At 45.4% G+C, this 14,510-nt stretch overlaps 1 protein-coding gene across 2 annotated transcripts in view; it reads left to right on the plus strand.

The window, feature by feature from the left end:
• Positions 1–14,510, plus strand: part of SBF2 (SET binding factor 2) — an 805,041-nt gene that overhangs the window by 730,653 nt on the left and 59,878 nt on the right. For both annotated transcript variants that reach the window (XM_088476083.1, XM_088476084.1), the window contains one exon: positions 2,409–2,594. In XM_088476083.1, the coding sequence (XP_088332209.1) occupies positions 2,409–2,594 (186 nt within the window). The remainder of the gene's footprint in view (positions 1–2,408; positions 2,595–14,510) is intronic.

Here is a 14,510-nt window from a genome sequence, read left to right on the forward strand (position 1 = left end):
ACTCTATTACATTGGCCGAGTTTCCATGTTCTCGGACAATATTACATTGGGCGAGCTTCCATGTTCTCTGTCTATTACATTGGGTGAGTTTCCATGTTCTCTGTCTATTACTTTGGCCGAGTTTCCATGTTCTCGGACAATATTACATTGGGTGAGTTTCCATGTTCTCTGTCTATTACATTGGGCGAGTTTCCATGTTCTCTGTCTATTACATTGGCCGAGTTTCCATGTTCTCGGACAATATTACATTGGGCGAGCTTCCATGTTCTCTGTCTATTACATTGGGTGAGTTTCCATGTTCTCTGTCTATTACTTTGGCCGAGTTTCCATGTTCTCGGACAATATTACATTGGGTGAGTTTCCATGTTCTCTGTCTATTACATTGGGCGAGTTTCCATGTTCTCTGTCTATTACAATGGGCGAGTTTCCATGTTCTCTGACTCTATAACATTGGGTGAGTTTCCTTGTTCTCTGTCTATTACATTGGGCGATTTTCCATGTTCTCTTTCTATTACATTGGGCGAGCTTCCATGTTCTCTGTCTATTACATTGGCGAGTTTCCATGTTCTCTGTCTCTATTACATTGGGCGAGCTTCCATGTTCTCTGCCTATTACATTGGCAAGTTTCCATGTTCTCTGACTTTATTACGTTGGGCGAGCTTCCATGTTCTCTGACTATATTACATTGGGCGAGCTTCCATGTTCTCTGTCTTTTACATTGGACGAGTTTCCATGTTCTCTGACTCTATTACATTGGACGAGTTTCCATGTTCTCTGTTTATTACATTGGGCGAGTTTCTATGTTCTCTGTTTATTACATTGGGCGAGTTTTCATGGTCTCTCTCTATTACATTGGGCGAGTTTCCATGTTCTCTGTCTATTACATTGGCCGAGTTTCCATGTTCTCTGTCTATTACAATGGGCGAGTTTCCATCTTCTGAAACTCTATTACATTGGGCGAGTTTCCATGTTCTCTGACTCTATAACATTGGGTGAGTTTCCATGTTCTCTGTCTATTACATTGGGCGAGTTTCCATGTTCTCTGTCTATTACATTGGGCGAGTTTCCATGTTCTCTGTCTATTACATTGGGCGAGTTTCCATGTTCTCTGTCTATTACATTGGGCGAGTTTCCATGTTCTCTGTCTATTACATTGGGCGAGTTTCCATGTTCTCTGTCTATTACATTGGGCGAGCTTCCATGTTCTCTGACTCTATTACATTGGGCAAGCTTCCATGTTCTCTGACTCTTATTACATTGGGCGAGCTTCCATGTTCTCTATCTATTACATTGGGCGAGCTTCCATGTTCTCTGTCTATTACAATGGGCAAGTTTCCATGTTCTCAGACTCTATTACATTGGGCGAGTTTCCATGTTCTCAGACTCTATTACTTTGGCCTAGTTTCCATGTTCTCGGACAATATTACATTGGGAGAGTTTCCATGTTCTCTGTCTATTACATTGGGAGAGTTTCCATGTTCTCTGTCTATTACATTGGGCGAGTTTCCATGTTCTCTGTCTATTACATTGGGCGAGTTTCCATGTTCTCTGTCTATTACATTGGGCGAGCTTCCATGTTCTCTGACTCTATTACATTGGGCGAGTTTTCATGTTCTCTGTCTATTACATTGGGCGAGCTTCCATGTTCTCTGACTCTATTATATTGGGCGAGCTTCCATGTTCTCTGACTCTGTTGCATTGGGCAAGTTTCCATGTTCTCTGACTCTATTATATTGGGCGAGCTTCCATGTTCTCTGACTCTATTACATTGGGCGGGTTTCCATGTTCTCTGTTTATTACATTGGGCGAGTTTCTATGTTCTCTGTTTATTACATTGGGCGAGTTTTCATGGTCTCTCTCTATTACATTGGGCGAGTTTCCATGTTCTCTGTCTATTACATTGGCCGAGTTTCCATGTTCTCTGACTATTACATTGGGCGAGCTTCCATGTTCTCTGTCTATTACATTGGGCGAGCTTCCATGTTCTCTGTCTATTACATTGGGCGAGCTTCCATGTTCTCTGTCTCTATTACATTGGGCGAGTTTCCATGTTCTCTGTCTCTATTACATTGGGCGAGTTTCCATGTTCTCTGTCTATTACATTGGGTGAGTTTCCATGTTCTCTGTCTCTATTACTTTGGGCGAGTTTCCATGTTCTCTGTCTCTATTACATTGGGCGAGTTTCCATGTTCTCTGTCTCTATTACATTGGGCGAGCTTCACTAGTATTTCTTCACTACCTTTTCTCTACATGTTAATCAAACAGTTTTATTGGGGAAGTGACTTATATCATTTACAGATTGCTGGTGAATTACAGATCTTCTATCCGTTATTTATAGAACTCCTCCATACATACTGTATTACGCAGGGCTTTACAGAGAATATTATATGTTTGTCTTTTTCCAATAGATCATCTCTTTGGTGCAGATCCTGGGAGACCCGTATTACCGCACTCTGGAGGGTTTCCGCATGTTGATAGAGAAGGAGTGGCTTTCTTTTGGCCATAAATTCAGCCAGCGCAGCAATCTCTCGCTCAGCAGTCAGGGCAATGGATTTGTACCCATCTTCCTGCAGTTTCTTGATTGCGTTCATCAGGTGAGTATTCACTCAGGGTCTCATTAGAGTTGTGCAGAGCAGCAGCACTCATTGCTGTCATACGGTCTCATTGCTGTCATACGGTCTCATTGCTGTCATACGGTCTCATTCTATAATGCTCTGCCCCAGACAGATCTGGCAGGACGTGCTGGGAATTGCCACCTCTGTGATATAGAACAGTTGTTCTATGAATCAAAGTTTAGACCCTCTATAATAATGTTATTGTTCTCATTTCACTTAAGTTCTTATTCTGTAGAACAAACAAAAAATGGCAGCTGCTCAATCAATCTAGCAGTTCTAATCAGGTGCATGAAAGGGAGGGGTCATACTAAGTAGAAAAAGGAGGGGGGTTTAACCCCCTATTGTTCCTCAGCACACTGAATAGTACCTGCAACAATATATGAAGACTATATGGTCATAGAAATCAGAGATATTAGTTGCATGCATTTGCAAATACATGGGAAGCTGCTAGGCCACGTCACGGCTTCTCTGTCTCTAGCAGTCCCTAACACTAAGGGGTTCACATCCGGGGCGCAGTGCACCCCGAAAAATGTCCAGCCCAGGACCCCCTCAGGGCATCACACGAAAAATGGAAAAAGAGTGACAGTGCAGTGTAAAGTATAGCTGTGTAAGACTAATTAATGAGTGTTGGAAAAAGGGGTTAAAATATATGTGAATTATTACATGAAAAAAATACAAACATAATATGTGATGTAAAAAGCAACTATGTGTATTAAGTGGTGATGCCATGAGGGGGCCCAGCCAGACCAGCCCCGGGGGTCTTACACCCGAACGCTCACCCCAAATGTAAAATATACCAATTATAAGGCCTCCTGATAAAGGCACATACATAAATGCATCCACATTGTTGCAGGTACTATTCAGTGTGCTGAGGAACAATAGGGGGTTAAACCCCCCTCCTTATTCTATAGAAGTCAGAAATAGCCCGGTGTAACGTGTCTGTGCATGATATTAACCGGCTAATACTTTTTCCAAAAATGTCCCCAAAATTAAAAATTTCCTTTATCATCCGTCTGGGGGATGCCGTTACTCTGGTGGGTGCCATTACTCTGGTGGGTGCCATTACTCTGGGGGGATGCAGTTACTCTGGGGGATGCAATTACTCTGGGAGATGCGGTTACTCTGGGAGATGCGGTTACTTCTGGTTGATGCCATTGCTTCTGGGGGATGCCGTTACTCTGGGGAATGTCGTTACTTCTGGGGAATGCCATTACTCTGGGGGATGCCGTTACTTCTGGGGGATGCCGTTACTTCTGGGGGATGCCGTTACTTCTGGGGGATGCCGTTACTTCTGGGGGATGCCGTTACTCTGGGGGATGCCGTTACTTCTGGGGGATGCCGTTACTTCTGGGTTATGCTGTTACTTCTGAGTTATGCCGTTACTTCTAGGTTATGTCGTTACTCTGAGGGATGCCGTTACTCTGGGGGATGCCGTTACTCTGGGGGATGCCGTTACTCCTGGGGGATGCCGTTACTTCTGGGGGATGCTGTTACTCTGGGTGATGCCGTTACTCTGGGGGATGCCGTTACTCTGGGGGATGCCGTTACTCTGGGGGATGCCGTTACTCTGGGGGATGCCGTTACTCTGGGGGATGCCGTTACTTCTGGGGGATGCCGTTACTTCTGGGTTATGCCGTTACTTCTAGGTTATGTCGTTACTCTGAGGGATGCCGTTACTTCTGGGGGATGCCGTTACTTCTGGGTTATGTCGTTACTTCTAGGTTATGCCGTTACTCTGAGGGATGCCGTTACTTCTGGGTTATGCGCAGTGAGGTTTGGAGTCGGAAACACACTTAATTGAAAACTGGCTCCCAACCCCTTTATAACTCCTCCCGTTCCACCCTAAGTTCAGTCTTGTTTTTAGTGCTTGAATTAGGCATGGACTAAAGCTGCATACACAAGGTACGATCTGTACCACCAATGACATGAAAGAGATCTTTCAGTGATGCTGCCCATCCACTAGGCGATTAAACCTAGCGATTGAGCGATAACGACCATCGTTATCGTTCAATCGCTTGGAGATAATCTGCAAATCGTGCAGTAAAATGCCGTAAACGACCAGCAATGCGCGATTCCGCCGGTTGTTTGCGTCGTCCTGTTTTGCCCGTCAATTAGTTGTTATTGGACATGGTTATTGTTCCACGTTTTCAAAGCCAGAACGAACAAAATATATAGATTTAAATAAATATTTTAGCCCACTTTTATTAACTGCTTTGAAAATCGTTGGTCTTTGGTCGTTTTGTGCAATCGTTCACAAATCGTTCATGCACATGAACGATAACAATCATCAGGAATTGATGAACGATTTGTGAAGATCTTTCATCTTTCGGGGACAAGTCTGCTAGTGGACGGGCAGCATGAGTCCTGCCGCCACATCTCTGAACAGGCAAAGTTGACGATATCGTCCAGGTTGGCCTGAATGTACGGACGATCATAGACATCGTTATCGTTCATGCGGGAACGCGCATCGTTGGTCGTTCACTGAATAAAAATGCACGATATGAACGATATCGTTGAACAATATCGTTATCGTTCATATCGTAACGATATATCTGTCTGTGTGTACGCACCTTAAGATAGGTCCTAGCTTTTTAGTTAGGTTTTATTTCTTTATTTTTATGTTTGATTTGGTGCTTAGTTCCAGGCGCCAGCAGAGTGGGAGTTAGTTAGATAGAGGTTTGTGTGAATCCTGTGTCCCACTCTAAAGACGGCCCCTGAGAGAGACACCAAACGACATAGTCCCTGGGTCTCTCTCCATGCCAGACACATAACTGGCGGTTCTGCGGGCAAAGATTGCCTGCTGGGAAATATTGGGACATTGACAGAATTTTCATATTTTTGGCCTCTATTCACCACCACAATGGCTATGAAATGAAACAAACAAGATGTGCTTTACCTGCAGACTTTCAGATTTAATTTGAGGGTAATTACATCCAAATCAGGTGAACGGTGTAGGAATTACAACGGTTTCTATATGTGCCTCCCACTTTTTAAGGGGCCAAAAGTAATGGGACTATCAACTCAAAAGCTATTTCATGGACAGGTGTGGGCTATTCCCTCGTTATTTCATTATCAATTAAGCAGGTAAAAGGTCTGGAGTTGATTCTAGGTGTGACATTTGCATTTGGAATCAGTTGCTGTCGACTCTCAATATGAGATCCAAAGAGCTGTCACTATCAGTGAAGCAAGCCATCATTAGGCTGAAAAATCAAAACAAACCCATCAGAGATATGGCAAAAACGTTAGCTGTGGCCAAATCAACTGTTTGGAACATTCTTAAAAAGAAAGAACGCAACGGAGAGCTCAGCAACACCAAAAGACCTGGAAGACCACGGAAAACAACTGTGGTGGATGACAGAAGAATTATTTCCCTGGTGAAGAAAAACCCCTTCACAACAGTTAGCCAACACTCTCCAGGAGGTAGGTGTATATGTGTCAAAGTCAACAATCAAGAGAAGACTTCACAAGAGTGAATATAAAGGGTTCACCACAAGATGTAAACCATTGGTGAGCCTCAAAAACAGGAAGACCAGATTAGAGTTTGCCAAACAACATCTAAAAAAGCCATGGAACAACATCCTATGGACAGATGAGACAAAGATCAACTTGTACCAGAGTGATGGGAAGAGAAGAGTATGGAGAAGGAAAGAAACTGCTCATGATCCAAAACATACCACCTCATAAGTGAAGCATGGTGGTGGTAGTGTCATGGCGTGGGCATGTATGGCTGCCAATGGAACTGGTTCCCTTGTATTTATTGATGATGTGACTGCTGGCAAAAGCAACATAATGAATTCTGAAGTGTTTCGGACAATATTATATGCTCATATTCAGTCAAATGCTTCAGAACTCATTGGACGGTGCTTCACAGTGCAGATGGACAATGACCCGAAGCATACTGCAAAAGCAACCAAAGAGTTTTTTAAGGCTAAAAAGTGGAATGTTATGCAATGGCCAAGTCAATCCCCTGACCTGAATCCGATTGAGCATGCATTTCACTTGATGAAGACAAAACTGAAGGGAAAATGCCCCAAGAACAAGCAGGAACTGAAGACATTTGCAGTAGAGGCCTGGCAGAGCATCACCAGGGATGAAACCCAGTGTCTGGTGATGTCTATGCGTTCCAGACTTCAGGCTGTAATTGCCTGCAAAGGATTTGCAACAAAGTATTAAAAAGTGAAAGTTAGATTTAGGATTGTTTAGTTTGTCCCATTACTTTTGGTCCCTTAAAAAGTTGGAGGCACATATAGAAACCGTTGTTATTCCTACACCGTTCACCTGATTTGGATGTAATTACCCTCAAATTAAATCTGAAAGTCTGCAGTTAAAGCACATCTTGTTTGTTTCATTTCAAAGCCATTCTGTCAATGTCCCAATATTTATGCACCTGACTGTATCTAACTATTATATATAGAAGCATTCTTTGTTTTACTGTACTGTTCTCAGGAATTTAGGCAGTGAAATACAGGGGTATATAAGTCTATTTACCTTTGGTTGTGCAAATAAAGTCTGGGGCTTTTTCTGCAGTCAAGAGGTGTAAATTGGAGTCTTAATTAACCTCTTCTTGGTCTTTACTATTCAATTAGTGCTACACTTTTCATACGGATTATGTAGCTATCTGTATTGCTTAGATTGTCTTGTCTAAGCCAGATAAAGGGGCCAAGAAACAGGGATCAGTCATTGTTTATACTTGTATAAAATGTGATAAAAAGTTGCCAACGGACCCAGGGTCACACTGTGCTGGTTGTTCACAGAGGGACTCATTACCAGGAGGTTGAGGCCATAGGTGAATTACATCACTCTAAGGAAAATGATATGAAACCCTGTGCTCAAGCTCTTACTTTATCTGATCCCTGGGCCCAGGATCTGGGACGATGTCTCCCTCAGATGGCAACGTCCCTCAATAAGATGGCAGCAGGGGCTCTAGCCACTAAGAAATGGTCAGGCCATTCCTTTGTGGATTTTCTTGGTGAAGTGGTTGAAGCGACCTCTTCCCAGGGAGAAGGGGAATTGGATTCTGACTGGGGAGGCTCCCATTCTTATCCAGGAGTTTCTATGTTGATAGATGCTGTCAGGGAGACTTTGCATATACAGGAAACCGCTATTCCAGAGATTAGGTCAGTTTTTTTCTTTAGACGTAAGAAGACACATGTATCCGTTTTCCCAGAATTTTCACAGTTTCAGGAAATATTAAAAGAAGCCTGATTTAAGCCTGATTCCAAATTTCATATTCCTAAAAAATATAAGTGTCTAGGTTGGTTAGCAATACTGTTATTCCCACTACACAGTCTGTAACTCCTAAAGATCCTATGGATAGAAAGAGTGAGGCTGTACTAAAATCTTTATTCACTTTGTCAGGAGTGTTGCTGCGTCCAATGTTGCCCAGCGCCTGGGTGATAAAGGCCATCAGTCCCTGGAGGAGTCAGATGATTACAGGTTTTTAATCGGGGGTTTTGTCTGAAACTAGTACCATAGCTGATCAGATTCTGGAAGCTCAAACCTATGTAGGTGACGCTATTCAGATACAGTCTCATATTTCTGCTTTGCCCATTTCCGCCAGGCATTCGCTATGGCATAAATCATGGAAGGCAAATGTAGAATCCAAGCATGCTTTAGAGGCATTGCTTTGTTTAGTCTAGAATTAACTACAATTATTTCTTAGGTCACAGGAGGCAAAGTCCGCGAGCGGGTCGATGTTACCCCAATGCGCATGGGCACTACGGAGGGAGATCCGTCGTGCGCATGCGCAAGACCCGGACAGCGACAGCCAAGCTGTCGCTCCGGGTCTCGCACCAAAGGGGGCGTGCTGTCGATGGTGACTGACAGCACGCCCCCTTTGGTGGGCGTGCCAGGGGCATGGCTGCCAGACGGAGGCGTTCCCATGGGAACGCCTACCGTCTGTGGCCGGCCCCACTGACATCACTAGTGATGTCAGTGGGAGTGATTTTGGCTCTGATAGAGCCAAAATCACTCCAGGGCTTGCGGCCACGAGACCCTACTGCAGGGTCTCGTCGCAAGCCCGATGGTCGCTCGCATAAGCTGTGGGTGGTAACCCACAGCTATGCGAGCGTCCAAAAGGCCGCTCCACATTTAAATAGGACGGCCCTGATTCAGAGCGAGCGCTCTGGTCAGAGCGTCCGGCTCTGAATCAGAGCCTGTATCTTCCTGCAACTTCTCCAAAAGTAAAAACTTCTAGGTTTCGGACTCAAGTTAGAGGAAACTTTCAGGTCTTCCGGGGCGCATCTAGGGGTTCCCGAAGAGGGACTTTTAGGGGACGTATGGTCACCGGCACCAGTTGGCCTTCTGCTAAGCCAGCAGGTCAATCCACATGACTGTCATGTGTCTGGGATCCATCCTCTGGTGTGAGGTCGCTTACTCAGATTCCGGGAAATTTGGATTCAATCCAATCTGGATTTTTAGGTAAATCAAATAGTCACCAGGTTTTACATGCTGGATTTGGAGGGTCCTGTTCCAAGAAGATTCTTTTCCACCCCTTTCCCTGTGGATGGTTGCAGAAAGGCGGCTCTTATGCAAGCAATTTCTGTGCTTTCTGACTCCTGAGTAATTATTCCGGTTCCGGTGCTATAGCAAGGCCTGGGGTTCTAATCCAGTCTTTTCTTGGTAGACAAACCAGATGGGTCATTTTGTCGCATTGTCAGCCTCAGGGGGTTAAATGCTTATATCCATTTGGAAAAATTCAAGATGGAGTCAGTAAGGTCAGTCATTGATTCCATGGAGGAAAAGGAACTTCTAGCCTCCATAGATATAAAGGATGCCTAACTCCATATTCCTATATGGAGGCGTCATCAGCATCTTCTGCGGTTTGCAGTAGGGCATCAGCATTTTCAGTTTCAGGCTCTACCATTCGGTTTGGCCACCTCTCCCAGAGCCTTTACAATTGTAATGACACACAAGATCTCCCTACTCAGGATTGGGGGGATAAACGTGTTGGCTTATCTGGATGATTTATTGCTAAAGGCACCTTCGATGGCCCTATTGCAACAACATCTTCAGATTACGTTAAGCATGCTCCAGAGATTCAGCTGGATCATCAATTTTCCCAAGTCAAATTTTAATCCATCTCGGAGGACAGTATTTTTTGGTCTTCTCTTTGATACTCTGTGTCACAGAGTGTTTCTTCTGCAGACAAAGATTCAGGATCTGCAATCCAGAATAACGGCCATTTTACAGATGTTTCATATCTCAGTCCTCAGGGCTATGCAGATACTGGGAAAAATGGTGGCTTCATTCAAAGCTTTTCCTTTCGCCAGATTTCACGCCCGACCTGTACAGAAACAGTTGCTTCATCGATGGGTAAAATCAGACCCTCGATTGGACAGGCAGATGTTCAGATTATCTCTACAGACCCGGCAGTCTGTCCAGTGGTGGTGACAGGATGCAAATCTGAACAAGGGGGGGGTATTAATTGTCAGTAAAAGACTAGACCATTGTGACCACAGATGCCAGCCTAACAGGCTGGGGAGTGGTGGTTCTAGATAGCCACTTACAGGGTCTTTGGTCTGTCCAGGAAACCGCTATCTCCATCAATATACTGGAATTAAGGGCAAATCGATATGCAATAATTCAGGCTCAATGGTATCTAAAGAAAGCAGGCAATGCCACAGCAGTTGCTTACATAAACAAGAAGGGTGACACTCGCAGACGGCAAGCAATGAGGGAGGTTTCTCACTTCCTTCATTGGGCAGAAAATTAGGTTCCAGCTATTTCAGCAGTTTACATTGCAGGGGTGGACAACTGGGAGACGGACCTCTTAAGTCGCCACTGTGTGCATCCAAGGGAATGGGAATTACACCAAGTGGTGTTTGTAGAAATAGTGGCCAGATGGGGATCTCCAGACATAGATCTAATGGCTTCTCGTCTCAACAAGAAACTTCCAAGGTACGGATCTCGCTCCCGGGATCCTCAGGCATCTCTGGTGGATGCCATGACAGCACTTTGGGTGTTCCAGCTGGGATACATCTTTCCTTCTCCGGTAATGTCACCAAAGGTAATCCAGCAGATTCGATCAGTGGCAGTGTTGAGCACAAAATTCTTAGAGGGGTCGGTTCATGCTCCCCTCCCCCCTCTTAATTGGCTTGCTTGGGTATGTCCCAGATGTAATGGCATCCCCCAGATGGATGATTACAGAAATATGATTTTTACTCACCATAAAATCTCTTCCTTGGAATCCATCTGGGGGATGCAGTGATCCCTTTCTTTTTTTCATACTTGTACCTCTTGGTATATATATAAAAAAGAATCTTTATAAATCAAATTCTGAAAATTGGCATGTGCATATGTAATCACCCCCTTTGCTATGAAGCCCCTCAAAAGTTCTGCTGCAACCAATTACCTTCAGAAGTCACATAATAAGTGAAATGAAGTCCACCTGTGTGACATCTAAGTGTCACATGATCTGTCAGTATAAACTCACCTTTTCTGAAAAGTCCCAGAGGCTGCAACACCACTAAGCAAGAGGCATCACACCATGAAGACCAAGGAGCTCTCCAAACACGTCAGGGACAAAGTTGTTGAGAAGTATAATTCTGGGTTGTGTTATAAAAGTATATCCAAATCTTTGATGATCCCCCGGAGCACCATCAAATCCATCATCATCAAATGGAAAGAACATGGTACCACAACAAACCTGCCAAGAGAGGGGCGCCCACCAAAACTCACAGACTGGGCAAGGAGGGCATTAATCAGAGAGGCAGCACAGAGACCAGGGCCGGCTCTAGGGGTGTTCGACCAGTGCAGTCACACAGGGGCGCCACCCATAGAGGGCGCACTCCTCCACAATATCCCGATTTCAGCGGGACAGTACTGTCCCACTGTTCCACCCGTGGGCCGAAGTGGCCCGCGGGTGGTCAAATCGGGAGGTTGGGGCCCCCACCGCAGCAGCTGTGCGGAGCTGCCGGACCCCCGGAGTGTGAATGGATGCGCGCGGCATCCATTCACTGACGGCAGAGGGCTGGGGGATGCCCAGCGGGCTGGGCTTTACCCCTAGCCTGACGTTATTTGGAGGCGTGCCATGCAGGCACGCCTCCAAATGATGTCACGAAGGGGGCGAGGCCTATGGAAATTAGGCCACATCCCCAATTTGCAGTTGCGCGCCATTACAGGGCGCTTATCTACCGGGCCGGCACAGGGTGCTCAGACCCCTGCAGCTGGCCCTGACAGAGACCAATGGTAACCCTGAAGGAGCTGCAGAGTTCCACAGCAGAGACTGGTGTATCTGTGCCTGTGACCACAATAAGCCGTACACTCCGTAGACCCGGGCTTTATGGAAGAGTGGCCAGAAAAAAGCCATTACTTAGTGATGAAAATAAGAAGACACGATTTGAGTTTGCCAAAAGACATGTGGGCGACTCCCCAAATGTATGGAGGAAGGTTCTCTGGTCAGGTGAGACTAAAACTGAACTTTTAGGCCACCAAGGAAAACGCTTTGTCTGGCGCAAACCCAACACATCCCATCACCCCAAGAACACCATCCCCACAGTGACACATGGTGGTGGCAGCATCATGCGGTGGGGATGTTATTCTGCAGCAGGGACTGGGAAACTGATTCGAGTCGAGGGAAAGATGGATGGTGCTAAATACAGGGATATTCTTGAGCAAATCCTGTGTCAGTCTGCCTGTGATTTGAGACTGGGACGGAGGTTCACCTTCCAGCAGGACAATGGCCAGAAGCATACTGCTAAAGCAACACTCCAGTGGTGTAAGGGGAAACATGTAAATGTGTTGGAATGGCCGAGTCACAGCCCAGATCTCAATCCAATGGAGAATCTGTTATCAGACTTGGAGATTGCTGTTCACAAGCGGAAACCATCCAACATGAAGGAGCTGGAGCAGGTTTGCCTTGAGGAATGGGCAAAAATCCCAGGGGCAAGATGTGGCAAGCTCATAGAGACTTATCCAAAGAGCGTTGCAGCTGTAATTGCCGCAAAAGGTGGCAAAGTACTGACTTTAGGGGGGTGAATAGTTATGCACGCTGAAGTTTTCTGTTATGTTGTCCTAAATGTTGTTTGATTCACAATATAAAAGAAAACACAACGTCACAGTTGTAGTCATGTTGTGTGAATGACATGATGCACACCTTCACACAATCCATTGTAATTCCAGGTTGTGAGGCAACAAAACATGAAAAATGCAAAGGGGGGGGTGAATACATTTGCAAGGCACTGTGTATATATATATTTATTTTTACGTGAATGAAGAGTTTCGCGAACTGGCGACACTATGCTTGATAAGTGTGATCCTATTGGCCAGACTGTGTCACTCTCTCATCCCACCATCCCACTAGGCGATTATCACTGAGCGGACAGAAGAGAGATTCGGTTTTGAGTCGCCTCCTCCTGTGCTGCAGAACATTTGGTTCCTGGCAGTGGCTTTGACTGATCACTGATTTATCACAGTGTGGCTTCATGTAGACAGCTACTCCTGTGATCAGGGTAATAAGAAAAAGTCCTGGTTTATATACATTATATATTATAAGTGTTTACTTCTCACATATTGCTGATAAATCTGCATATATTTGTGTTATTAGTACAATCTGTTACATAAAGCTGCATACAGGGTTTAGGGAACACATGACCTTAATATTCGCTATTCATCCAGCGCTCTTTTAGAAAACATTTAAGCTGCATAATTGATAGCACCCCCAAGACTACGGGCAGATGCGATTTCTAGTCTTGGTAGATGCAGCGTGTGAGCAATAGCATGGGGGGGATACATGATTGTCCCTGCCCAGAGTATTACCCACAAATGTAACGCTAGGCCGGCCGATTCCAGGACACGCCGGCCCTTATCCCTGCATGCTACTAACATGCTGTCATTTCCAGAATAAAACCGCTTGTAAACTTGTTTATGCCAAATTTTCCAGGTGTCAGCTGAATTATAAATGCAGAAAACCCGCTGCTCTTATTTTCTTTTCTAAGAATAACCTCTGAGTGACCTAAATACAAAATTGCCACATGATGTCATTATTTTAGTATTTCCAGGTAATTATAACCAACATAATCCATTTTTTTTCAAATATACTGTCATGACGGAAAAGTATCTTGGTAGGTCTCACACCTAATTAAATCCATTTAATGTCCTTATCTATTAATCAGTATATAGCAGTGCTAATGACTTTCTGACTGAAGACTCTCTTGGAAAGTGACTCAGATTTATGAATGTGTCCTAATGGGCCGTTCCCATAAATGGAGCATAAAGGTAAAATGTTATGTCCCACCTTGCCTCTAATTTTCAATGTAGCCCTGTTCTCAAGTGTGCTGGAGTATTCCCCCTACCATTGTGATCATCAAAAGCCATAGACAGCGGGGGTGTAGCCAGACACGAAGTACCGAGCTTTCCAGCCCCATCATCCTGTTCTGCTGTGGCCACCAGCTTGGCTTTATTGTACTTACCCTGATGGTGCTTTTCTTGCCTCTCTGCGGGTCTGGTGCCAACGTGTGACCCTGCGGCGGCCTCCTTTCTCCGGCGAGGACCTGCCGTGGTTTGGGGCTGGAGGCTCCTCAGTGCCTCCTCACAATGATGTGACAGGGGACTGTTCCGTCCTCTCCTGGTCTCCTGGGCGCTTTGCCTGCTGTTGTGTGACAGCTCCAGCTGGTGCCAACGTGTGACCCTGCGGCGGCCTCCTTTCTCCAGCGAGGACCTGCCGTGGTTTGGGGCTGGAGGCTCCTCAGTGCCTCCTCACAATGATGTGACAGGGGACTGTTCCGTCCTCTCCTGGTCTCCTGAGCGCTTTGCCTGCTGTTGTGTGACAGCTCCAGCTGGTGACTATGGGGTCCCTGCGGCGGCCTCCTTTCTCCGGCGAGGACCTGCTGTGGTTTGGGGCTGGAGGCTCCTCAGTGCCTCCTCACAATGATGTGACGGGACTGTTTCGTCATC

The sequence above is a fragment of the Taudactylus pleione genome, unplaced genomic scaffold (genome assembly GCF_031769625.1).
Source record: "Taudactylus pleione unplaced genomic scaffold, aTauple2 ptg000182l, whole genome shotgun sequence".
NCBI lineage: Eukaryota > Metazoa > Chordata > Amphibia > Anura > Myobatrachidae > Taudactylus > Taudactylus pleione.